The 27906-nt window shown below is 36.1% G+C and overlaps 1 protein-coding gene across 2 annotated transcripts in view; it reads left to right on the forward strand.

Annotated features, from left to right (window-relative positions):
- Positions 1–27906, forward strand: part of LOC145245901 (VPS10 domain-containing receptor SorCS3-like) — a 1435182-nt gene that overhangs the window by 1288664 nt on the left and 118612 nt on the right. For both annotated transcript variants that reach the window (XM_080107637.1, XM_080107638.1), the window contains exons 19-21: positions 4273–4415; positions 11997–12132; positions 27733–27845. In XM_080107637.1, the coding sequence (XP_079963763.1) occupies positions 4273–4415; positions 11997–12132; positions 27733–27845 (392 nt within the window). The remainder of the gene's footprint in view (positions 1–4272; positions 4416–11996; positions 12133–27732; positions 27846–27906) is intronic.

The raw sequence follows: 27906 nt of genomic DNA on the forward strand, positions 1-27906 counted from the left end.
TATTTATTTTTTGGGAGGGATAGTGTTCAAACGTTCTGTTCGAGAATGAAAAGAAATTTGACGTATTTGCGAACGTTTCTGACTTCAATAAGTCGTCATCAGGCGAGTGATGAAAAAAATAAAAAGTAAAATAAAAATTCACGTATTTTAAACGCTTTTAACCGTCTTTTCATTAAACACTAACACAATTTTTTATTTTTTTCATCACTCGCCTGACGACAACTTTTGAAAGTCGAAAACGTTCGCAAATACGGCAAATGTCTTTTTACATTAAAAAAAGAACGTTCGAACACTAGCCCGCCAAAAAAAAAAAACAGATTCCAAGAGAAACAAACAGGGATTATTCCTGCTCTTCAATAAAACATACAAATACGGTATACATACCTACCTTTATATAAATAAGCATCTTTAAAATTAATAATAAAAAGGAATGGTTACTTCCCTTGGATTTAAAATACAACTTTGATATGTTGTTATCTTTTATATAAATCTCACCTGTCTGTTTAAATGTATATATTTATGTATGTTTGTATGTCTGCCTAAAACTTTCGACAGGGGCAACGGATTTTCACAAGATCAGTATTGTTTTGAAGCTTGACACTTCGGACGACAAATATCGAAAATTGGCTAAAAACATTAATTTCTTCATCCTCAACTGGTCACTTTTCTACAAGGAGGGGGCCGCGTTTTTTGTCGATATTTTCGAAAGTCATCCCGTCTTTTCGATTGACTGGTCTTAATTTAAACCTTCACCACTTCCGGTTTGGCGAGGGATGCAACGGCAAAAACGTCACTTTTTTGTTCTTGTTTTTTTGTTGTTTTTTTTTTTACGTTCTTTTCCTCCTTCATGGTACGGGTTCGAGCCTGCCTGCCTGCTTACTACCACTTTTTTTTTTTTTTTTGCTCAACACACACCTCCAAACATCTGGGCAACGCCGGGCACCCAGGCTAGTACTAATAATAGCCTTAACATTAATTGAATTGATCTTGCAAGATGCCTTCGATAATTTTCCAGACTTTTTTTGTACAGGCATTTAAAATTGTCGTAGACTTTTGAAAATTCAGTATCTTAGTGCTATACATCTTATGAGATGACTGACCAATTTTTATGATTTAAAGTTTAAATGAACAGTTACAGTAACAATTGAAATACACCCTACTAAAGCCTGATTATCACAGCTAGTGAATTTCAAAAATGCAATCTGGAGGTGAGGACACTTTAGAAGGACGATATGCAATAAAATTCTGTTTTAAACTTGGAAAAAAATTCCATAGAAACGTATGGAATACTTCAGATTACTTTTTGACAATCTTGCATGAATTGAGCATCAGTTTTTGAATGGCATAAGAGATTCAAGGAAGGCATGGAGTCTGTGAGGGATGGTGAGAGGTGTAGGAGGAGTAAGGAAGTCAGAACACTAGAGTTGATTGACCAAATAAAGAATTTCATAGATAAGGAGCGTCATGTGTCTATAGAGAAAATAAGAGCACAGTTTGGTGTCAGTGTGGGAACTGTACACACAATTATTTGCGAGGAACTAAAGATGCGGAAGATTTGCACAAAGTTGGTCATAAGGGTGTCGTCCACAACTCCATCCTTGTCACAGATTATTTGACCAAGATGGCATCAAGATAGTTTCTCACCCTCCCTATAGTCCAGATTTTGCTCCCTGTGACTTTTGGTTATTCCCCGAACTCAAGGAAAACATCAGAGGCTGTCGTTATGAGACAATTGAGGAAATGAAAGAAGCTGTGACGAGGGTCATTCATGCGCTCACACAAGAGCACTTCCATGTGGCTTTCCAGAAGGTGTTTGAACAATACAAAAAAATATTCCAATATTTAGCAAGAACTTATCTCTGGTCGAATGTTCCTGATGTTGGTTGCTCAGAATATTTTTGTTTAGTGGGTACAAGTGGCATTAGGATCGTCGGAGCACATTCCGTGGAAGTGGTTGCAAAACAAGCACAGGAATGCGACACTGTATTGATGTGACAAAGGCCGGAGCTTGGTCGAACTTATCTCTGGTTGAACGTTCCTGACGATTCAAGAAGTTCTTGTCGCGTGCCGAACTGGCAGATATTTAAATGAAAGATGAGAAATAGGCCACATACATCAGGCATGACGGAGACGCAGGGCTGAGTTGAAAGAAACTAGAATTTATTGCAATAATGGCGCGTTTTATCGATGCGAAACAGAAATATAGCTACATTAAAGGAAGTATCTGAAAGGCATAAAAGGAATGCTGCCGACACGACAACACGTGAAAAGATTATCTTGGCTATCTTGTATCCAAAATAAATTAGAAAGTAGTAGTAGTAGTAGTAGTAGTAGTAGTAGTAGTAGTAGTAGTTTGGTTGTTTTCTTTTGCTGCATGTCAACTCTTTTCGGGTTATTTAATGGCGAATAAAGTTATTTTGGAAAAAGGGTTTTATGCTTCAATTCCTTTAAATCTTTAATAATTTATTCATGGTGTTTGGTTTGATTGTTTGTTCTACGACATATAAACCAGGTTTGAATTCAGTCATTTTGAAAAAAAAATTGTATGCATCAGGTTCTTTATATCTTCAAGACTTCAATCATTTTATTCATGATGTTTTGTTTGGTTGTTTTGTAGAGATCTTTTTTTTTTTTTTTTTTTTGCTTTGTAGAACATGATTGAGTTTTGCAAAGTTAAAAAAAAGGGATAACATCAATATTTGACGCATTTTAGATCAGGAAGCCGATATCTTCTGACAGCCTAATCTGGTAGCGCCAGATATTATAGTAATAGAGAGTATTCAAGAAAACCGAATGACTGAAAAGGACGTAATGGATTGACTGATTTGGTCAAATCTGAAGTTTTTATTCTGCTTTGATGTAGTAGTCAAAAGGATGTTACTGGGCTAAAAAAAAAAAAAAAAAAACAATCATTTGTCCACGCATGGCGCATTGCCACATCTGGTCTGGTGCACTAGCCACTACCCTCTCCCTTTTAAATAGGGTCCCAAAAAAGTCCCTAATCTAATAGGTCACACACTGTTTCTAAGCTCTAACCCCTGTCGCATCACCGCATTTTTTGCATACCTGTGCTTGCCTTACAAGTACGAGGGTCGTTCTAAAAGTAAAGCCTCCTTTCTTTAAGTTGAATAACTACGAAGACGGAAGTCATACCATTAAAACGAACGGCCGTTTGTGCTCCAGAGTTTATTTTTCTACATAGTCACCACCATTCTAAATGCACTTTTGCCAGTAATTCAGTGACGCCTCTCTGCTTCAGACGCACGTCCATGGCAGAGGTTGCTTTCTTGGAGTCTCACACTATCAATATCTGCAACAGAGAGAGGAAACTTTCAGGTCATGAATGCATAAGTTCACTCATCATAACAATGCCGTTTGCAATCCTCTCTGATCCATTCGGGCGGAATGAAAAAATAGGAACGCCCTCTTGTACTTCCATTTGTTATGCACGCCGATAAACTTGTTGCTCTGGTGCCCCATGAACATAAATACACTTGACCAAGCCGACAATCAGCTAAACCCTAAACCTTTAACTCTAGAGGTCCCTAGATGCCGGAAGGCTTTTTTTTTTTCAATCTAATAGTTTATTACTATCAAACTTCTAGCCTTTGGAATTCCTTCTCTGCTCCCCGTTTCCCTGACTGTATCAACATGTAGAGCTGCAGACGCATATTATGAACCAGACGTATCTTAGCGTTAGCTCGGCTTTGGTCAGAACATGACGTCAACAGCCGGATTATGCTGACCAACTGGTTTAGCTACTGTCTGACATAACACGCCAATCAGCCAATCACAACACGGCGCACTGAATTACAACGATTTTATGATAAAAACAAAAACAAAAAAAAATTTTTCATTGCACCTTTTTTTAAAACATTTCCTTAAAATTATTTGACCTCTCCCCAAATTAATCTTTGCTTCTTCTAACCTTTTCTTGACAGTTATTATTAAAAATAAAAAGATTAATAAAACACCAAATTACGATAGGTTGTTTTTTGTTTCCAGCTCCTACAATATGCACCAGTATCCATGCAGAAATTTAAATGTAATTTAAACAAACATCTCGCTGCATAACACCACTTAGGGTGTCCCTTGTGGATATGGCTTTTAATTCATTTGCAACTTTCCATATGTTACTGTCACAATTCAGTGCCGGTTCTATTTAAAGCATCTGCAATATGTGTGGTTTTACATTTATAAATGTGAACTTTGTAATTTAAAATTTGTTTTAATTTTTTTTTTTTTCTTATACATGTTCTGGTGTAATTGCAGATAAAATCGAAAAGTTTAGCGTTGAGAGTCTGTACGGCGCCCAGGTACAACACCCGACAATATTCAGCACCATTGTCATGGGGCGTCACATGACAGCTTCAAATATCGGTAATGTGCATTATGTTTGGCATTTTGGTGACGAAGTAAGTAAAAATAACTTATTTTACCCTTTTTTTTATATTGCCATGTGTTGATGAATATGCAATTTTGTGATACAGAATGCTCCGCCACCCAAAGAAAAATAAATGCTATTTGTGGAATCGCTAATAAAATTCAAAATCCATTTTATAATCCAACCATATTTGGTATGAAACAACTTCCGTCTTTGTCTAACATGTCTATCAAGTTTCAATCATGAATATCTAACAGTCTTTTTTTTTTTCTTCTTTTTTTTTGTATTGCTGTTCAATAAGGGGTCATTTTGGGAATCATCTCAGTTGTACGTGCGATCGCAAATGGGTTTCACATTACCGGGTCTTAACCCCCTTCCCTGTGGGGTTATCTCAAAGTTATCCGAATGTGAGATTTGAAGAGTCAGCACCTTAGAGGAAGACTGGCTTACAAAAATGCCTAGGCAGCTCTGTCGGTATTCCCCGACAAGGGCATCGTGAACGATTAGCAATAAACTAATTCCTTCTTAAAGGAAGAAAGCAAAGCCTGGGGTGGAGCGAACCTTCTAGAAGTGTACAGGACCAAAACTATACCCCAGACAACGGGGAAAAAGTTATTTTAATAATGGCCTAAATTCTGTTGTCTCTGTGTCGAGGGCAAACCTCTAGCTGTCTGGGGCGCCCTTAACTCATGTGCTGGCCTTCCTATTCCCACCTTTTGGTGTTGTGCCACCTCTTCTTGCAGTGGGAGGAAGGTTAACCCAATATGACAAACCCTTATTTATTGTAAGTAATAAAATGTATTCAGATGTGATAGAATTGTCAATTAATGAGATGCTTTCTGGGCCAGCATCAATTTTAAAAGAGATTTACTCTTTATCTTTTCAAAAGTGATCCGATTGTCATACGCCGTGCGTGCCCCAATTGATGGATTATGCGTTCTAGCCACTTAATTAAAATCTGCATTCGGACGCAAGTTGTATCGGGGAAAAGATTACAGAATTTAATCAATACTATGTCCGCAAGTTCCCGGCATCATTCCAACTTGGCAAATAGTTGGAAACATCCTGAGCAGCTACGGCACATACATGTCATGACAATGCTTAATTCCAACAGCAGAAAACCAGTGAAAAAAAAAAAAAGAAAAGAAAAACCGAAGGAATTAATGTTTCCTTTTATAATGTTTTTATGTCTAAGAATATAAAAAAGAGCAATAATTCACCGAAAAACCATCTTCTATTATATAAAGGGCAAAAATCTGTTTAAATGTATGTATGTATGTATGTATGTATGTATGCATGCATGCATGTATGTATGTATGCATGTATGTATGTATGTATGTATGTATGTATGTCTAAAACTTTCGAAAGAGGCGACAGATTTTCACGAGATCGGTACCATTTTGAAGCTCGAGCTTTCAGACAACAAATATCGGAAATTTGGCCAAAAACATTAATTCCTTCACCCTCAACTGGGCACTTTTCTACAAACAGGGGTCACCTTTTCCGCAATATTTTCGAAGTTCATCCCCTCTTTTCGATTGTCTAGCTTTAATTTAAACCTACGTCACTTCCGGTTTGGCGATGAATGCAACAACAAACAGATCACTTTTTTTTCTTTTTTCTTTTCCTCTTTTGCGGTACGGGTTCCAGCCTGCTTACTACTCCTATTTTTTTTTTTTTTTTTGCCCAATCAACACCCTTACACACACTTCCACTTTCTATTCTGCCTTCACATTACGGGTTCAAGCCTGCCTTCCTACTACTACTATTTTTTTTTTTTTTTGCTCAACACACACTTCCAAACACCCAGGCATCCAGGCTAGTCTATTATAATTATGGACTTTTCCTCTTTTTTTATCAATACGCAGATTGCTGGACTTAAAAGAATCCTTTTCAAAATTCGCCCTCCTCTAAGGGACAAAATACAAAGAAAATTTTTAAGTCTCCTAACCCAAGACTTAGCACCAGTCAAACTCTTCAACTTTATTTTTTTCTGTCCAACAAAATCAACACAAATTTTGTTTATTTATTTATTTTATTTGCAGACTGTTATCCCCATCTTCATAGCTGTTGTTGTTTTACCACGTTTCGGCCAACTCATCCTCTGGCCTTCTTTAGGTGGTTAACTGCGACAGGATAAGAATGCAGAACTATCTCGTCGCGGTTGAAGAAGGTCAGAGGAATAGTTGGTCAAAATGTGGTGAAACAACAACTATCAAGATGAAGATAACAGTTCGCAAATAAATAAATAAATATGCAAATTATTCATCTCAAAGGATTCCAATAAAAAAAAATGATAAATGTATAATAAATATATATTTTTTTGTTTTTACAATATTCTTTTATATTATTTTTACATATTTCTGTTTCAATAGATATTTGCTAATAGCGGGTTTTTCTGGTTTGGGGTTTGCTGACAGAATTGACTGCTAACTCCAGTTCATGACGCATTTGCATGAACACTAAATTTCTGCAGATCTTTAAACACTGTGTGGGTGCAGAATGATCGAGAAAGTAATTCGTTGAAATGCATTTGATCCTCGTCACATTGGACAATATTTATGTTGGAAAATTAAAAAATGCCATGAGTCACCCAGAATACAATACGGACTCACTACCTTAAACCAGGATCGTATCACACAGCATCTAAAATATAGATTTATATAAGTAACGCTAAGACAAGTATCCAAAAGTGGATTAGATAGAAAAACAAAAAACAAAAAAGAGTGAGTTCCTAGGAGAGTCAGTAAAAAAAAAAAAAAGCAGTTTTAGTAATAATGAATGCTTGTATCCAAAAGCAGGTTTGGCGGTTGCTCAGGCATTTTTTTTTTTTTTTTTTTTTTTTGCAGACCAGAGTGCTCTTTCTCTATAGCGCTGACCTTTCAAATCCAACTTTCCAACTCTTCTGTCATATCATCCTGCCCTGAGAGGGAGATAAATAACGTCCACTTCTTCTCAAAGAGAGATGGTAAAGCCTGGAACACTGGATTTCCTCAGACTAATTAGAAGAATGCCTCTGAGCAGAATAGCTGGTCTTGCCCGACTCTGTCAGACGGATTGTCGAGAACATATCCTCGATTTGTACCAAGTGCCAAAAAGGTTTATTTCCTATGGCAGGTTTCATTGAAGAGCAGAGGCAACTCTCATTTGTTTCTTACAATCCATCTTTTCTTTTTGACGGGTTAGTTTCCGAACATTCTGTTCGAGTATAAAAAGAAATTTGCCGTATTCGCGAACGTTTTTGACCACCATAAGTCGTCCTCAGGAGAGTGACGAAAAAATAATAATAATAATTAAAAAAAGCTAATGAATTAAATGGAAAGACGACTAACATCGTTTAAAATACTTAAAAGCATTTAAGTGTGCCATCTCACACTATGATGTACGCCTCCCAATTCTTGAAGCCGTGTTAATCCGTATTAAAAAACTAACCATTATTCAAGCTCAATAAGATAACGATTTTAAACGATTTTAATCGTCTTTCCATTTAATTCATTAGCTTATTTTTTATTATTTTTTCATCACTCGCCTGAGCACGACTTATGGAGGTCGAAAACGTTCGCGAATACGGCAAATTTCTTTTTACACTCAAACAGAATGTTCAGAAACTACCCCGTCAAAAGGGGAAAATGGATTGTAAGATAAACAAACAAGAGTTGTCTCAGCTCTTCAATGAAAAGTGCATAAAGGAGAAAATGCTGTCCAAATATACTAATTTCATATGGCAGGGACACAGAAATTCATATTTCCCGTGGATCTTTTATATGATACGAGCACATGCAAAACTGATTAAGAGCTCATATGAATAGCAATATTTGACATGAAAAAAAATGTTTATTTTTTTAAACCTATTAATACTATTTGACAAAATGGACCTGAAGACCGTCAGAAGTTACATCGGCTGAAACGTTGTGAGAATAAAATCCAAGATGAGAACAGTAGTCTGAATAAAACCAATTATTAATCTGCATCTCGAAATTTGTGAAATGTACAATTAATACTGAATTAAAATGATCGACTTGTTTACCACAGGATGAAACGCTCCCTCCACCTCCAAAAAATAATACACTTGAGACACCCCTTTCTTGCCCTCATTTTGGCTGTGATGGCCCTAGCATGAAAGCCATGCCTCAGGATTGTCCGGTTTTCACAAAGTTTAACTTGCTAGCCATAGCTATTGTTTATACTTACAAGTTTACGGATTTTTATCATCAACAGATGGAGCAGCAAGGTCTAAGCATTTGCATACAAAGTCATGGAAGGTTTCTTTAAAATCTGTAGCTCTACGCCTGACACGTCCTTGTTTGCCACAGATGCAGAGGCAGAGATGGTTAGAGGATGATGGATTCCTATGTTGATTAGTACCCTGTTATCCAGATAGCCCTGACACTACCTCGCTGGCCCCTATCATGGTGGGAGTGATTGAACTTTAGAGAATGGTTGCTGTTTTTACTCCTCTATAAGCATTTATTTATGAAAATAAAACTTATAGTTAAGATGACCCATATAAGTTACGATTCCCTGCAGCTCTCCTGAACGCTATCCCAATCTAGTAAAATTAAATAAACACTGAAAGTGGGGTAAAATTGCCAGTGAGGAATATTGTATCACTTTTCATCATCCATGACATGTATGTACACACCTGTGTCGATATTGGAAGCTCATGTTCTTGATCGTCAATCGGACACAGATGTTTATTTTTTTTAGAAGTTTTATTAAGCAGAAACGAACAGTCACAGAGAAACGGGTGACTGATATGTGTCCAGGAAAGAGAGAAAAACAAACAGCTTATCTGTTGCATATAACTACCCCAGGGATAGGATCTTTTACATGTCTCTTCACTACAAGTGAGAGAATTATCCCTGTCTGGAAATCACGTGATCCCAATCAATTTGTATACTAGGGTAACCTCTAACCCTTAGATGTCACTTGATATTTTCGATTCAAACAATGGCCCTCGTTATGTAACAATATTGCCGGTACTTTAGGATTTGCTTGTGGTTTTAAATATATTTATCTGACAATGCTTTGGGATGTGGTTGTTTAAAGTTTATCAACAGGAATATTCTTATGTTTCGGATATGTTTTTAGTTGAGAATTAATAATTTGTTTTATTTGGATTCTTCGGACTACTGGTTTCATCTTGAGTGTTATTTTCATAACGTTTTGGTCAATGTAACCTTCGACCTTCTTCAGGTTTTCTCATCGAATCCAGAAATCTTTCTGTTTAACTTGGAATTTTGCACAGTATTTTGAACAGAATCCTTGATTTCATCCAGGAGGATAGCATGCTCTCGTTCCATCAGCCATGGCCGGGTAGAAGTCTTAAGTAATTTGCAATTGTATTCTTAGTATTGATCACACTGAAGATTTAATGTTCAACATCCTAAAGACCAAAGAAAAATAGACCTAACTCTGTATTAGAAGTAGAAATAAGTCTGTAATGGAGGAATGCAAAGTTAACTTTTTTAATGGCTTTTATGCAATAATAAATCTTTTTTAATGGCTTTTATGCAATAATAAATCTTTTTTAATGGCTTTTATGCAATAATAAATCTTTTTTAATGGCTTTTGTGCAATAATAAATCTTTTTTAATGGCTTTTATGCAATAATAAATCTTTTTTAATGGCTTTTATGCAATAATAAATCCGACCAGAGAAATTATTTTCTGAAAGGAACCAAGTTCTTTCTGATTCTCTCTCCTCTCTGATCTTGTTCAATGGGGAAAAAATGGTTGGTTACTTTTAATGCATTTAAAACCAAGCTTCTATCTTTGCATCATAAACGTTCTGATCTCCATCTGGCATCAATTGAAATGAATGGCTCTCGCCTTGGGGAGGCTCCATGTTTTGACAAGCTTCTGGGCTTGACCTTTACTCCTGATCTAAAATGGAATACGTACATCAAATTCGTTGCCAAGGTCGCTGGAAAAATGATGGGATCCTTCTATCGATCCAGTAGATATCTACCTGCTGATGCAATTCTCTACCTATATAAGAGCCAGGTACGTCCAAGGATGAAGTATTGCTGTCACATCTGGGCAGGAGCTGCTAGGAAGACCTTATCATGCCTTGACAGAGTTCAGAATAGACTTCATAGCCTAGTAGAGGATGCTCTTTTCTCTTCCCTGCAACCTTTTTCTCACAGAAGAGACGTTGCTAGCCTGTCTTTGTTTTATCATTATTTTCATGGCAAGTACTCGTCTGAACTCCAATCTATGGTCCCCCCTCGCCAAACATTCATGCAAAACACTCGTTTGGCTGAAACCACTATCAATAATTTCCCTCGCTTTTTATAAACCTAAACTTAGATTCTATGAACAAAGCTTCTTTCTTAGAACGGCACACCTGGGGAACTCTCTTCCGTTTACCTGCTTTCAAGCTGGCTACAATATGGCCGTCTTCAACTCCAATGTAAACAAGTTCTTGGTGAGCCGTTCCCCTTAAGTAATCCAATTTACCAAATTTACACTTCTAACGATTATGGGATATTGTCCTTTTGACTACTGTGCGAGCCCTTTCTAGTCTCACACAAAAACACATGTTCACATCTCAAGCCATATTTCTTGTCATATACATGCGCGCGCACAAACATACGCGCACATGTACACACACGTAGATATATTCACGTTCACATACATACACCCACATTCACGTGCATACACACGCACGCTAACGTACACACATGTACGCACACACATAAGCACACATGAGCAATGTCACTTCCCCTTTGAAGGAAATCCACACATGCACAAAAGACCACCGGAAACAACTATAAAAGCAATAAGCTGCTTCCTTCTTTTTGACTTAGCTCTCGAGCCCCCATATCGCCTCCCTTTCGGGGTGCGTCCGCCCGCGCGCCTCACGCCACCTGCTACTATGTGTGAAGGCAAGAGTCAACAGACAGTACGTACACCTTACACGTTTTCTCTCTCCATGAACTGGATTGACTTTCTCACTCTTTTTTTCCCTTTTTCTTTGGTCCATCTACCAGACAAGTTCACATCCACAGCTAGTGGCCTGAAGACATTTCCACGTGGACGAGTACCGCCATGTGCGCACAGCTTTACTGATGTCAACCCTCTATCTTTGTCTTTGTCTACACGTTGGACTATCATTCCCATTTCCATTACTTTACTCACACCTCTTTCCACGTGCAGACATGAACACGAGTTACACCTAAAACATTCATTTTTCAACAGAAAATAAACGACATGTTTATTTTATCCAGCAATTGAGTTTTGTTTCCTTCTTTCTATTCGTTTCATTATTTTCTTTTGTAGCGAGTTAGGATATTTATATCCTGGTCCGCAACACCACTATACACTCTTCAACCCTTATCCTCGAGTGGCCTCTGGGCCTTGATAAGTGATGATTCCTTTTAAAAAAAAACTTGAATTACATAGTAGTGTACTAAATAACATCGACCAAGGTTTAATGAGAATGAAATATCAATTTCATAGAAAGGAACATATCGATGACAGAAATAAAAAAAATTCCAGCGATTTACTGTGTTATATAAATTCCATTTGTAATTCTTTTTATCTTTTTAATTTTAAAATCCAACATAATTATCTTCTTTTCTTTTCTTTCCATTTTTTTTTTTTTGAAGGAATTCCGCCTTCCTCTGCTGACATGGGACCAGAATGTCAGCCATGTGTATACTCAACCTGGCAAATATATTGCCACAATCGAAGCTATAAATTCAGTCAGTTCTGCTTATGTCCAAATACCAATAAAAGTTTACAGTGAGTATCTTTCCAAGTATCAAACGAACTTTAATAATCTCTCTTAGTTAAATCTGATGTAATCATGCACATTAATAAAAACAAAATATTGATAATAATCTATATGGTGCTTGTGTATATTATGAACAGAAAGTCAGTAGTGTTGCATATTATGAACCGGAAGTCAGTAGTGCTGCACATTATGAGCCGGAAGTTAATAGTGCTGCACATTATGAACCAGAAGTCAGTAGTGCTGCATATTATGAACCGGATATCTGTAGTGGTTCATATTATGAACCGGATTTCTCATAAATATCTGCTCTTGCTTGACTGGCACCTGACGTTAACTGTCGAGCTATGCTAAGCAATAGCAGTGTCAGATGTCACCATGAAAAATGACATCATAAAAATTTGAATAATTAGACTCACTGTCTTTCGAAGCTGATAACTACTTGAAAAATGTAATTTAAACCCTAATTTGTTTTTCAATAAAAGGAGCAAAGACCAAATTTTAAAATAATAAAAGGTTTAATAGAAAAATATGCAATATTTTTTTTAATCGGTTTTCTTTAAAAAAGATTTCAAGAAAATCAACGAATTTTAACTTACTTCAAATATAAATATATATATAAATTTCAAAAAATCACTTACCTATAAAAAAAAGTACTAATCAATGGGTGCTTCTATTCTTCATTGTTAGGAATTTATCCATATTTATATTTTATATTCAGGTCCTGGATATGACCTTAAACTATATCCAGTGGTGAGGCGCCAGATTGCAGGTTTTGGGGATTATGGAGCCACCCTTTAATTGCCATTGCTCCCAGGTCCACTCTGACCCGGTGTGGTAGTACCTGTTAGGGTCCCAACTATGGGTTGAATAGAAACCGACTTGAAAACAACCAATATATTCTATTAAAAAAATTTTCTTCAATCTTTGAATTCGGCATTAAATAACACAAAAAGGGTTGATATGCCATAAAACAACCAACCAACCAACAAATATGTTATATTCATTGTACTTTTTAAATAAAAGAATTTTTTAAGCAAGGATTAAAAAATACCGTGATTTTAAATTGTCATATGAGAAGTTCACAAACGGAGTTGTCTCTCTTTCTTCCAGTTGAGAAATACGGAGTCCGAGAACCGCCATAATTAATTATTTCAGAAACGTAAAAACAACACATTAGACCAAATATATTTCCAGGTAAAAACTACATAGAGAAGCAAACATTTGAAGTGCTGATATGTGTCTTATCTCCCCTCTGAATTTATGACATGTGTTTGCTGTCAACAATCAAATTAGTCAAATATGGATCACCGTATTTGAAAAATGATCACATTTCACTCATTAAAGTTTACTTTAAAACAAAAAAACCCGCCGACAAATTTTCCATTTTCTTTCATTCTTTTAAAGAATTACATAAGTTTTTGATTTAAAATATTTTATTTCTTCTTTATCCAATGAATTTTTTTTAAATCTAAAAAAAAAACACTGAATGAAATAGAAAAAATTACTGTAGGTGTCCAATTTTTACAGGAAAATATTTTCAAAATGTGAGGTTTCACTTGAAAAAAAAATCAACATGCTTTTTTTAAAAAAGGTTTCAAACTTTACAGATAAATTTGCACATAACTATTCTTTTTTTTGTTTTAAATTAGATTATTTTATTTATTGATCTTTTATCTCCAATTTGTGATATATAAATCTTAGGTGAGAAAATTAATTATTTTCATTTTAATAGACATTTCAAAATGGGGGAGGGGTGAATTTAAAAAAAACGTTTGTCTAGAATATTATATTCGGTTTATTGGAAAGAGCATAAAATTTCACATTAAACCTGAAAATATCTTTAAAATTGAACCAATAGAAAAATGTTGGTAGATTTTTAAATTGAAAAAATTGAAAAAGTTTAACTCGTAAAATTCAATTAATTTCATTATGCAGAAAAAACACTTTTTTAAAAAAATAAAAAATAATATTTCTATTATTTTTTTAAAAACTTTAATAGTTTATTTTGGAAGTATATTCCATAAAGAAATTAAACAATCCACTTTAAAATAAAGAAATTATGAGTGTTGTATATTTTATTTGCAGTTTTGTGTTAAGGGTGTCAAAAATTCCCAAAAAATTCTGACACACCTAGCTAAGCGCTGATCAAATCGTTAAAATGTTAGGGAACCTGATCAAAATTCAAAAGGCTAAGGAATAGAAAATAACATTTATCGGATAGCAAAGCCGATCGGACGCTGAGTTACGTGTGGTTCAAATTATGCACAAGTACCAATTTTTTTTCTTCCAATTTATCAAAAGTCGTCTGCTTTGTTCCATATTGTTTGACTGTGTCTGTTATCACTTTCTGATTGGCTGATTAATAACAATAAGTTTCCGATCCAGACATACTGGACATTTACGAGAAATCTGGCTTGTAATAAACACCACTAACTACTTCAATTTCCTAAAATGGACTAGTACAATCTATATAATAAAATGCTAAGGTAATTTCGAGTTCATACATATGTTATCACCCTCTACCTATATTTGTATTTATAACTAATCTTTAATTGCTTTATTTTTCTAGTAATGAGGTTTGTATGATTATTTCTTGGTTTTAATCTTTATAAGGAAACATAAAAGTGGTATAAAAGTGTTCTGTTTAAGGAATCAGTTTTACTCGTCCTGGGACGGGTATTCTACTTCAATATAAACTGCAAAGTCCAATTAGAAAGACTTATTAAATAATCTCTTGCAGTCAAATGGATTAATAATCCTGAATTGCGTCCCATGGTCGATGTGTGGTTGACATTTTGCAAAGATCACCAAATCTTGTGTTGGCAAGTGAATCATGGTGTAGTGTAACTGGAGTCAGTTGGTCGTATTTCTGCGATGATGCGTAGCAGTCAATGTTTCCATCTTTCTCTCTCGCCTGGTGAACGCAATTATACACAGCATAAAAGAAGAAAATGCCAACACTGATGTAGCTCAATTGGTCATTTTTTTTTTTTTTTTTACATAGGCATCACCACATTATCAAGGCCCAGAGGCCACTCAAGGATAAGGGTTAAAGAGTGTACAGTAGAAATTGGACAATATAGTAATCATTAGTAATGAAAATTTGGTAAATTTGATAACTTATATGGAACGGCTCATCAAGAACTTATTTACTTTAGACTTGAACACAACCATATTGTACTCAGCCGGAAAGCAGGAAAACGGAAGATAATTCCACAGGCGTGTAGTTCTAAGAAAGAAGCTTTGTTCATGGAATCTACGTTTAGGTTTAGGCACAGATAAAGAGTGGGGGGAATTATTGATAGTGTTTACAGCTAGACGAGTGTTTCTTGTGAAAGTTTGGTGAGGGGGGACCATAGATTGAAGCTCAGTCGAACACTTTCCATGAAAATAACGATACATCAGAGACAAACTCGCAACATCTCTTCTGTGAGATAGAGGTTGCAGGGAAGAGAAAAGGACATCTCCTACGAGGCTACGAAGTCTATTTTGAACTCTATCAAGGCAGGACAAGTCCTTTCTAGCAGCTCCTGCCCAGATGTGGCAACAGTATTCCATCCTTGGACGTACCTGGCTCTTATATAGATAGAGAATAGCATCAGCAGTGAGATATCTACCGGATCGATAGAAAGATCCCACCATTTTTCCAGCGGCCTTGGCAACAGATTTGATGTACGTGTTCCATTTAAGATCAGGAGTAATGGTCAAGCCCAGAAGCTTGTCAAAACTTGAGGCCTCCTGAAGACGAGAGCCATTCATTTCAATTGATGCCAAATGTGGATTAGAATGTTGATGATGTAAAGAGAGAAGCTTGGTTTTAGATGCATTAAAAGTAACCAGCCACTCCTTTCCCCATTGTACTACGTGCTCAAGATCAGAGGAGAGAGAATTGGAGAGAACTTGGTTGTTTACTGTCTTAGATGTGGTACCATAAATGGTAGTGTCGTCAGCATAAATCTCTACAAATGATGTAAGGATGTGATTTGGAAGATCATTAATGTAGATCAGGAAAAGAGTTGGGCCCAGGATGGATCCCTGAGAGACACCGGCATTAATACTGTGAGCTTCTGATTTTTGCCCCTCAACTACTACTCTTATGAACCTATCAGAAAGAAATGATTTAATAATAGAGAAGACTTTTCCAGCTATACCATAGCTAGCGATCTTATGAAGTAAACCTTTATGCCATACCCTATCAAAGGCTTTAGATATGTCAAGAGCAATTGCCCTAGAAAGATTGCCACCGTCGAGAGATTTGCTAATCCTATGCGATATAACTGTAAGCACATCTGCTGTAGATCTAGCAGAACGGAAACCATATTGAGTGTCACTAAGAAGGTTATTTTTGTTGAGATGGTTGATTACTTCTGTATTTAACACAGATTCTAGCAACTTACTCATGACGCACAGGAGACTTATTGGCCTGTACTGAGAGGGGGATGAGCGATCACCTGAATTCTTAAATACAGGGCATACTGATGAGATTTTCCAGGGAGATGGGAAACTATTCTCATTAAGACAACGTTTAAACAGTTTTGTAAGTATGGGCGCTAGTTCAGGTTGAAGTTTTTTGAGTACTATAATTGGAATACCGTAAGGACCAGTTGCTTTACTGGAATCAAGGTTTTTGATTAGCTTGGCAACATCACGTACAGATATACGTATATCACATAGCGTGTTTTCTGATACAGGAGGAAATATTGGGGGTTGGCGGTCTTGGTCGCAAAGGGTAGAATTAGCTGCAAAGTTCTTGACAAAGAGTTTGGCTTTGTCTGATGCTGACGAGATTACCTCAGGTCCATTGATAATAGTTGGGATGGAGCACACGCTTCTGTTCAGGATTCTGTTTGCTATTTGCCAAAACTGGTGAGAACCAAGCCGCTGCTCAGCTACTTTGGACTTAACAGATTGAGCATACAACTCTCTTGCGTTCCTTATTACTTTCTTACAATGGTTGCTGGCAGTCCTGAAAACGGCTTTAGTTTCCATACATCTATTACGTTTGAAGCAGTGGAAAAAGTGATTTCTGTGCGCAATGGCAGCAGCACATTCTGGAGAGAACCATGGCTGGCTGTTAGGTTTTTGCTGAAACTTTTTAGAGGGTATGAAATGGTCAATACCTACAATTAACCATTCAGTCAGGTCTAATACTATAGAGGACACATCCTTTTTAAACATGGAATTCAGAGGTAGATCAGATATAAATGTACGGAAGCTATCCCAGTCAGCCTTAGTGTATCGATATACTGTACGATGAAGAGGTACGTCTGGGGACTTATTACATTTCATTTTTATCTTAATTGATACAACAGAGTGGTCGGAAGATCCAAGAGGCGATAGAACAGAAACTGAACATAGTTCAGGGCAAGTTGTGAGAAAAAGGTCTAGTAGGCTCGCATACTGGCCGTCATTATCGGGCACATGGGTGGGTTCCTGAACAATCTGAGTGAGGTCATAGGCAATCGAGAAATCATGACAGAACCTCCCCTCATCATCGGTCTTGTTTGAGTGGGTCAACCATTCGACGTTATGAACATTGAAGTCTCCACATACGTGAATGTTAGCTGAAGGATAAGCAGATAGGACTTGGTCAATTTTCTCAGATATGCTTTGAAAGATAGTAACTCCGCTGTTGTGCGGGCGATAGAGAGTAAATATAAATGCAGTAGTGTGAGCTAAAGCAACCCGGAAGCACATATAGGGTAAGTTAGGATCTTCCCTGGATATGTCCCTCCCACATGGAAAGCTATCTTTAATATAGGCACATATTCCATGCCCATGGCGATCTTGGGGGTCAGATTTAGAAGTTAAGTTAGAGTATCCTGTAATTGCAAACTCATCTAGGGAAATAGCCTGTCCAATGCCAGTTTCACTTAAAAATAAAAGGTCTGGTTTAGTCTCCTGTACTTGAGTTTCAACCTCTGGAAGGTTAGAACGAAGACCCCTGATGTTGGAGAAGGAGACATGGTAGTAGGGGTCTACGTTGGAAGTTGGAGAACCGGGTTTAATCGTGTATTTTTTCTTGAAACTTGTCATGATGAAATTTTGGAATTTGTGGACTAGGTCGTCAGATTTACTTAGAGCAGGACAGAGAGGGGAAACTAAGAGAGAAAAAGAAACGAAGAATTTTTTTTTTTTTGTAGAACATGATAAGGTAAAGCCGTAACAATTACCCACTAGTATGGCATCGAGAGGCCCCACCAGAAGCTACTGCATGGTCCAGATTCCATTCACCAAATGGCAATACAGCAGCCCCAGTACTTTGCACCTGCTGATAGGACAGCCTCCTTAGTGGTTAATCCAAGGTTCGGGTCCCTGACTATCAGGCGGATAACGTCAGCCCAGACAAAACGTTTACCTCCAGCACCCTTACTAGTGACATGGCTACAAGTATAGACATAGAAACAGAAAATTTCCACCAACTCTGCCAACTGTTCGCGCAAAATACTGCCAACTTTTCGCGCAAAATACAGCCAACCTAGAAAACATGTCGTTTGATATTTTATTCCGTCATCTATTATATAAATCTCACATGAATGTATGTATGTATGTATGTATGTATGTATGTATGTATGGTTGATGTCTGCCTAAAACTTTCGATAGAGGTGAGAGATTTTCATGAGATTGGTATCATTTAGAAACTCGACGTCTCGGACGACAAATATCAAAAAATTAATTCCTTTACCCTCAACTGGGCAGGTTTCTACTAGCAGGGGTCGAATTTTTGCAAACCATTTTTGCAAGTCATCGTATCGGTTGTATTGACTTGCATAATTTTAAGGTTCCGAACTTCCTGTTGCGTCATGGAGTAGGAGTAAGACGTTAAGTTTCCTTTCACTTTTTTCCATCATCGTGTCACTGGTTCGAGCCTGCATGCCTACTACCATGTTTTTTTGTTCAACACACAACTCCAAACACTTAGGCAACGCCAGGCACCCAGTCTAGTTCTTCTATAATTCTGTAAAGTTACATTAAGTTTTCCATCCACTCTGGGAGAAAGGAATGGATATTCAAAATATGAGTTTTAAAAAACTAAAATCAGCTTCTTCGTTTCTCCCTACGTGTCATTACAGACTTCCGCCCGTCAACGTCCTGTAACACGTATCTCTCATTCTATTTTTACTTTCAATGGAATTTTCCATTCTCTTACATAATTTTAAGCCTCTGTGGAAAATCTACTCCTATCTAAATCTATTTTTACACACCTCCATGTACATATTAGCGACTATGCCCCCGCCCCGCAAAAAAATCTCAACTGCATATTATAGCTTCAAATCTTAAACATGAAAATATATCCATAGTTTTGGAAAAATCTATACTCATTTAGGTCTGTATATGTAATAAATAGGATTAGGACAACAGCATATTCTTTTCATTGTTTCGACTCTCAAGTGTGTATCCGTTGATATCTTATATGCTTTTATATAGAGTGATGTGGTTCTCAGTTGATTAACTGTGTCTGACTGTGTCGGATATATACTTGAAAGTCAAAACAATGAAAAGAATATGCTGTTGTCATAGCCCTAGTAATAAATCCAGAACAATTCGACCTATTCTCTATCAATTTTCATACAATGATCTTACGTATTAGTAACGGTTTGAACAAATGATTAGTCATTTAGCTTAATAGCAGTAGAGCATTATGTTCAGGAATAGTTGACTTGTTCTTTGTAGTAGAAGTCTTGTTGCTTACATATAGTATTAGTAATGAGAGACATAGTAGCAATGGTGTGTAGAGTTGATCTGTCTCTTTCTATTATTCATAACAGTGATAGTCGTAAGCATATATATTTGTATGTAACTAGCTGTGTGTTCTTAATAAGTAGCAGAATTAGCATCAAATAATGCATACAGTTAGTAGTTAGTCTGTCTGTCTCTCTCTCTCTCTATTTTCTTCATAGCAGGTATAGTCCTAGGAGCGATGTTTGTAGATTATAGTTTTGTCTTTAGCAGTGAGCTGTACTTTTCTTTATTGTTTGAAGCATCTGTAGTAGTGACCGTGGTTGTCTCTAAGCCATTCATTTTTTTAGAGAGAATAACAACCACGCCCATTTTGAGTTTTAATATATATTTTTTTCTTAAACTGGTCTTACCAACTTACAGTATATAGTAATATTACATTCTTCATAGACTCTCTTCAGGATGAGAAAGAATCTCCAAAAACACGTTTGCTTTGTTTCACACATTAAAATTACTGGATTAGTTTGTTTTGTTTTTCTTTTTTGCCATACACTCTATCTTGACTTCCTGTTCATGCCGTTACTTCCTTGAACACGTCAACTTAATTTCTAATCTTAATTTCTAGTGGGCAATCATAGACGAAGAAGTCGATTCATTGAAGTTGGGAATTCAAAATGTTTTATGAGTTCCCCAATTCCACATAAAGGTTAATAATTTTGAAAAGATGCGCATAAAGGAGAGCTGAGGTTGCACCAACAAATCAAAATCAAAATAGCAGTACGAATAATACAAATAATGCAAATGGCCTTGGGATGTAGTTTGGTATAATGTATTCTTCCCCAAATATCAACCAAACAATAGTGTAGTTGTTTTCCCTTTTTGGAAGAATCATTTTTCAGTGTCAGAATCCTGAAATAGCATCCAGTTTATTGCAGATTCTATGTTAATCTATGTTGAGTGTTGTCAAGTTTGGGGATGATACATCATTCCTGTTTTGCCCCTTCGAGCATTTGAAGGTCAGGCAAATCCTATTTTGACTATTCTTATTCAGGGTCGGAGCCGAAATTCTCTCACTTCCACCATTTTTCTGCGCTTGTTCCAGCTACGGTTTTACCCTTTCTCATTAGCAGCATTTTACATGTGGCGATGTAATGGCACACAGGGGTTTGGTAATGTCCTGGTGATGCTCAGGATCAACTTCTTGCTTGTAAGCTTCAAAGACTCGAATTCTAGTATTGAAGAGATCTTATAAAAAATAAGAGATAGTTTAAATATGTTCAAATGCTCTCACACACACACAACACAACACAAAATACAACACACACACACACAACACAATACAAAATACAACACACACACAACACAATACACACATACACAATACAACACACACACATACAACACACACATACACACACAACACAACACACACACACAATACAACAGATATATACACACACAACAATACACACATGCACACACACACACACACATACACACGCACACACACACACACACACACACACACACACATTTTGCCCACCCATCCTCTGAACGCCATTTCTGTGACGTGTTTCTTTCCCATTCTTTATTGATTTTCTATTTTTATTCTTTTTCTTTTTTTAACTCTTTTTCACTCCAAAAAAAGGCGTATTACCACTTGGAACGTAATTACTATTTGGGATCATGTTTACAGGGGACTGTGGGGAGTTGAGCAGCAAGATATCTATTCACATTACATTTAAACTTCAGCAAGTTGGTCCACTCAAGGAAGCAAGAAACAGATAGAATCCCAACGTTTAGCAGTCCGATAGAAGAAACTATTAGAATAGAAGGCTTTCCGGCATCGACAGACCGCAACAGTGAAGGAGTGGGATTTTGCTACTTGTTAGAATCGGGAGTATGTACGTCGAGGGGACACAAGTTCTATGAGTTCATCAAAGCACATTTTTTTTAAAGTACTTGCAAAACAGGCACAGGAATGCAACATTGTGGCGATGGGACAGAGGTTGGAGCTTAGCCGACAGTACAAGACCTATTAGATTGGAGACTCTTTTGTTGGATCCTGTCAAAGAGTCATGCACCAGCCCAGATGTGGCAATAATACTCCATGCATGGGTGAATTATGGCTTTGTAAAGATAAAGGATGTAAGTAATTTTCTAGCACGGTAGAGGGAGCCCACCTTTTTGTGCAGCCTTAACAATGTCCTTAATGTATTTGTTCCAATTCATGTTGACCGTGAATGTTAGCCTAAAAAGTGTGGATAATAGGCTCTCAGTTAGACTGTGATTTTTCATGTAAATCAGTTGTCGAGAAGAGTTTTTGTAGTTGTTAAAGGAGCGAAGCTTAGTTTTAGTTAGTGTTGGGACGATTAATTGGAATCGGAATCAGAAAAATTGTAGTTTTTTGGGGTACAGAAATTGGTATTGGAATTGGAAAAATCTGAGCCTATTTTCCGATGCCAACATCGATTCCTTTAATTATATTGTTTATTTTATTATGTTTTCATAAAACATCTTTCACTGCTTGTAGTAAGAACAAAATAATAAATATTTATTGATTAAAACTTCCAGTAATATTAAAATCTATAGATCAAACCCTCACAAGTGTGTTTTTACGTTTGAGAAAATACATGTATATTTAAGATGTGTTTTTTACAGTAATCGGGACAAAATAACAATTTTATAGTAAAATATTAGAGATTTATAAAAAAAGAAAATCGGAATTGGAATCGGTAGTTGTATCGGAATCAGAAATTTAGTACGGAATCGGTGATTGTATCGGAATCAGGAAAAATATTGGAATCGTCCCAACACTAGTTTTAGTATTATTTGAATTATTCGGTTTGCAAATTCGCACTTGGGGGAAATTTAGGTATATATCTTGGTTTCAGAAAGTAGAAAAATGCATTCCTGATTAGCGAATGCAATGCAAGGAAGATAAGTTGGATACGGTTTAAAGGAATTAACTCTTGAACATTCCGAATCAAAATCCTCTCATTTCTCGAAACTCAATGGTATTCAAAGATCTTTGACAAAAACTGTGCCAAAACTCAAGGTCATGAGCATGAGTATTTTCACCTTGAGCCCCTAAAATCAACAAAGATTAGACGATCCCTGCCATGATTACATCCCTGTTGATTTTATGGAGAGAGTTTAGTTCTGTACAGTTCTAGGAGGTCCACCCTCCCAGCCTTTGTCTTCTCTCTTGAACAAAGGGTTAGTTTATGCTAATTGTGTGGTCGCCCTTACCGACGAGGTTGCTCACTTTTTGCAGATCAGAGCCCCTCCTCGGGGACGCTGACTTCTCAATTTCACTTTCCGACCCTGGTGTCTAAGTTCTTGCAGTGGCAGAGACCTAAACAAACTCAATGCGACGAGCAGCGTATGCAAAGACAAAAAAACAAGTATTTATCAAAGATACAGATTGGTAAGTAAGAAAAAAAATGTCTTTTTTAAGTAAAAAGAAAAATATTTTGAAATTGTGAACGATTCAAAGGTTTGGAGCAAAGATATGAAAAGCTGCAAATGCAACAATTCTTGATTTAAGAATAAATGGTCGCAGTCATCTAACTTAAAAAACGGACATTTTTCTGAAAAACATTCTTCAATAGCTTTAGGGCAGTGTCTGTTATATTAAACAGCAGTATATATATATATATATATATATATAATAGGACAACATTAATTATTGAGCTTGGCATTATCCAGATAAGTCTCCTCTTGTGGATTTGAACTCTCTCTTTTCCTCTTATGCATTAATCTCTCTCTCTCTCTCTCTCTATATATATATATATATATATATATATATATATATATATATATATATATATATATATATATATATATATATATGCTCTGTTAAAAATATTTATATATATATATATATATATATATGCTCTGTTAAAAATATTTATATATATATATATATATATATATATATATATATATATATATAGAGAGAGAGAGAGAGAGAGAGAGAGAAAGGAACAAACCGAGTTATGTGTTCATCAACGTTTCGTCTTTATTTCGAGATTTCCTCTGCATAAAGACGAACCGTTGATGAACACATAACTCGGTTTATTCCTTTTTATTTCTCTATTTCGTCGGAATGCTATTTCCATTATTCTTATCATATATATATATATATATATATATATATATATATATATATATATATATATATATATGCATGTATGTATATGCATATATATATATATATATATATATATATATATATTCACTAGCAGTTCAACCTGGCTTTGCTCAGGCCCTATGTATTGTTCATAACTTTATGGGCATATGTATATATATACATTTAAAAGTTTGACTCATGTCCAAGTAACCGACATTTCAAGTCTTTAGACCCAAAATTGGCGGAGGGGTTTGGTAGAATCTGCAAAGGTCAACTCTTTCAACTTTGACCTTTTGGCAGCGAAATTTTCGCCCCAAAACTGATTAAAATGCTTGCCGCATGTCTGAATACCAGTATGTATAAATTTCAAATGTTTAGACCTAAAATTGGCTGAGTAGTTTGCTAGACACCGCAAAGGTCAAATCTTTTGAACTTTGACTTCCTTGGCAGCTCAAATTTTCGACCCAAAGCGATTATAAACTTGCCCTATGTCTGAATACCTTTTATGTAAAATTTCAAATGTTTAGACCAGAAATTGGCTGAGTAAAGGTCAAATTTTTTAAACTTTGACCCCAATTTTGACCCCTTAACATTTATTTTTTTGGGGGTTGAAATCAAATTAAAAAGTTTGATCCATGTCCAAGTAACCTACATCTAAAATTTCAAGTGTTTAGACCCAAAATTGGCGAAGGAGTTTGGTAGAGTTTTCAAAGGTCAAATAGTTGAACTTTGACCCCTTAACAGCCAAATTTCTGGTCGAAAACCGATTAAAAAGATAGTCCCAAATCTCAATACTCCTTCTATCAAATCTAGAGTTTCTAGACCGAAAATTGACAGAGTTATTTGGTAGGGAAATGCACACACACACATATATATACATATACACACGCACACACAGACAGACATTTTCACTTTTTAGATAGATAGATAGATAGATAGATAGATAGATAGATAGATAGATATATTCGTACCGTTACACAAAAGTATGTCTGACGAATAAGGAAAGAAAGGAGCCAAGTAGTAAGTCAGACTTTTCCCACCTTCACTCTATTTCTATAATGAGACGTTTCCTGTCATTTTTTTTACTGCTTTCCATATCTATTTATATATTTTTCTTTTCTTTTTTCTTTTTTTTATTAAAACTTATTTTGAAAAGTAAAGTGACACAAATGGAAAGTCAGTTTTTTTTGGGGGGGAGGGTGAAACCGTTTAAGTGATAAGGCTGGATGTGAGAAAAGGGATAAATAAAGACATGGCAAGAGATAGACCAAGTTTGAAAGGGGGATTCTAACCGTTGTCCAATACATGCCAGCAATATCTCTTCACCAGAACAATGCCGGGTAAGTACAGTTAGTAATCAAATAAAATAAGGACAATCTTTTCTTCTTCTTCTTCTTCTTCTTCTTCTTCTTCTTCTTCTTCTTCAAAACTGTAACCTTAAGTCTCTAAAGCAGAACCAAGAAAATCTTTTAGGTAAGAAACGCCATCTTAGAATCCAACTTCAGAAAGAACTGTAAGAGGAATTAAAAGTTGATATACAAAATAGAGCAATCGTCACAGATTCACAGATCAGCTATGATAAAAAAAAAATTCAAGGAAATGTTCAAGAAATGAACGTAAATAAAAGGAGAAAGAGAGGCTGAACGTGACCTGTGGGTTGATAGTTGCAAATTCCTACTTGAAAATATTCTGATCTTGATTTCACCCTCTTTCTGCCAACCTCTTTTATAATACTGGAAATAACCTTTGATCTTCTCTTAACTCTCATCAGAGGGAATTCTTGTTAAGTCTATCACATGATCTTATCCAGGCTCCATTTTCATGGTTATGCACTTATTTTTTTCTGTTTTATTTATTTTTATTACTATACTAGCCTGGGTGCCCGGCGTTGCCCGGGTGTTTGAAGGTGTGAGTTGAGCAAAAAAAAAAAAAAGAAAAAAAAAAGACCCTCCCTGTAGAAAACTGCCCAGTTGAGGGTGAATGAATTAATGCTTTTAGGCAATTCTTCTTCTTCTTCTTCTTCTTCTTCTTCTTCTTCTTCTTCTTCTTCTTCTTCTTCTTCTTCTAGCCCCTGTGTATTGACAGCAAACAGAACAGACTTTCTGTCTTCTAGAGGTGAATGTATTAGAAGAATTACTACTAGAGAGAGAGAGAGAGAGAGAGAGAGAGAGAGAGAGAGAGAGAAAGAGAGAGAGAGAGAGACTAGTGATAGATGCACCAACTAAACTGTGATAACAATAGTCCTTATAAGTTTGTTATAATCCTAGTTAAATGGTCACAAGAAAAAATAGAACACGGGAAAAGAGTAGAAAAATGTGTTAACAAGAACACATAAAAGTGTAAGTCTAGTTGTCTAGCCAACGAACAAGTTCCGAATGTAGACCCCACATTCATGTCTTCCAGTATTTATGCATATGAATCAGTGCATTTGTAGGCAATTCCACCACAATAAAGTTATAGAGATTTTTGTTTTTTGTTTTTTTTAACTCCTATCAGAAGAAATACTTGCTGGTCTGCTACATGATTTTATCCAGACTTTCTTTATTATGGCTATGCATCAATTCTTCTTGTTTTATTTTTATTTTTTATCTCTATCTTCAATAATAATATTGGGCTAAGTTATTTTCTTGTTCGTACCTGCTGATGGGATCGTCCGAGTGCCGAAGATGCAATGTAAAACGAGTCATTTTTTTACTTTCATCTGATAACAATATTGTGTCAAACGTGAATTAAGTACACTTTATAGGCTTTTGGGCTAGGATGAAAGTGCAGTATCTGTTCTACGGATGGTACGAACATATTTTCCACACTGAACGTCTTTTGAATGGAAATCTGTCACAAACTCCTACAAGGGTTTTGGAGATAGGTCGGCTTAACCATATATTTTCAAAATATAGGTATGTTTCAGTTTGAACGAAGTTGGTGCAATAATATCATGGGACTTGCATTCACATCGGACGTCCATAGAACGGAAATATTTTTAAGTACAGCAATAACATATAACAGATAAGCAAAGCGATCAAGGGAAGAGTCTATTATGCATATGTACGCAGCGTAATGGTGCAGGAAAGTGAAACCTGGCCAGTGAGGGTTGGGGACATGTGCTGCATGGAGAGAAATGATATGAGAATGATAGATGGATGTGCAATATGGGTCTGAAATAGTATAGGGAAGTTGCAGAACATGGAATTTCGATGATTTCGCCACATTGGAAAAAAAAGATGATGAGAGTTCTTGGATTAGTTTATGTAGAAAAATTCATGTATCAGATTCAGTCTTAAGGGAAAGGCAAAAGGAAAATATGGAAGAAAGTGATAAGGAATGAATTTGAAAAAAGAGGGATAAATAAAGACCTAACCAGAAATAGATTAGTTTGGAAGTCAATTTCTAGAAGGGTGTCAACGTGTAAAAGGGATATTAAACTACTACTACTGATGATGATGATGATGATGATGATGATGATGATGATGATGATGATTTTGCGACTCGTTTTTTTTTTCTTTTCTTTTTTTTTTTAAATACCAAACAAGGGGAGTTGATTTTACATTAATCTTATATAGCAAACTGAACTTCCTACTAAAAATTGAACAATAACTTTTTTCAACACAACGGCCATTTTGGAAGAGAGGGGCAACTTAGTAACTTTTTTAACCACCTTAAAATTTGCCCGAGTGGACAGTGGCGTCAAATAGATCAGCTAGTAGCCATGATAAGAGGAGGCAAGACTATTTGATTTTCCTTTCTTTTAATGTTTGCATTTCTTATTTTTATTTTTTTTTCTCTCGTTTTTCAGATTATATCAAAAGGATACAAGTGACTTTCTCGTCAAATGTCGATCTCATCAATGAAAATAATCTACATTGGCGGTCCTGGCTTAAGACGCAATTACAAGAGAAAGTGGCTGAAGTAAGTTCCAGTTTCCTTCTTGCAGTCTGAGGTCAAAGTTCAATGAGTCGTAGCCGGTCAC

This window comes from Euprymna scolopes, chromosome 23 (assembly GCF_053919585.1).
Source record: "Euprymna scolopes isolate OS-2025 chromosome 23, ASM5391958v1, whole genome shotgun sequence".
Taxonomy (NCBI): Eukaryota; Metazoa; Mollusca; class Cephalopoda; order Sepiida; family Sepiolidae; genus Euprymna; species Euprymna scolopes.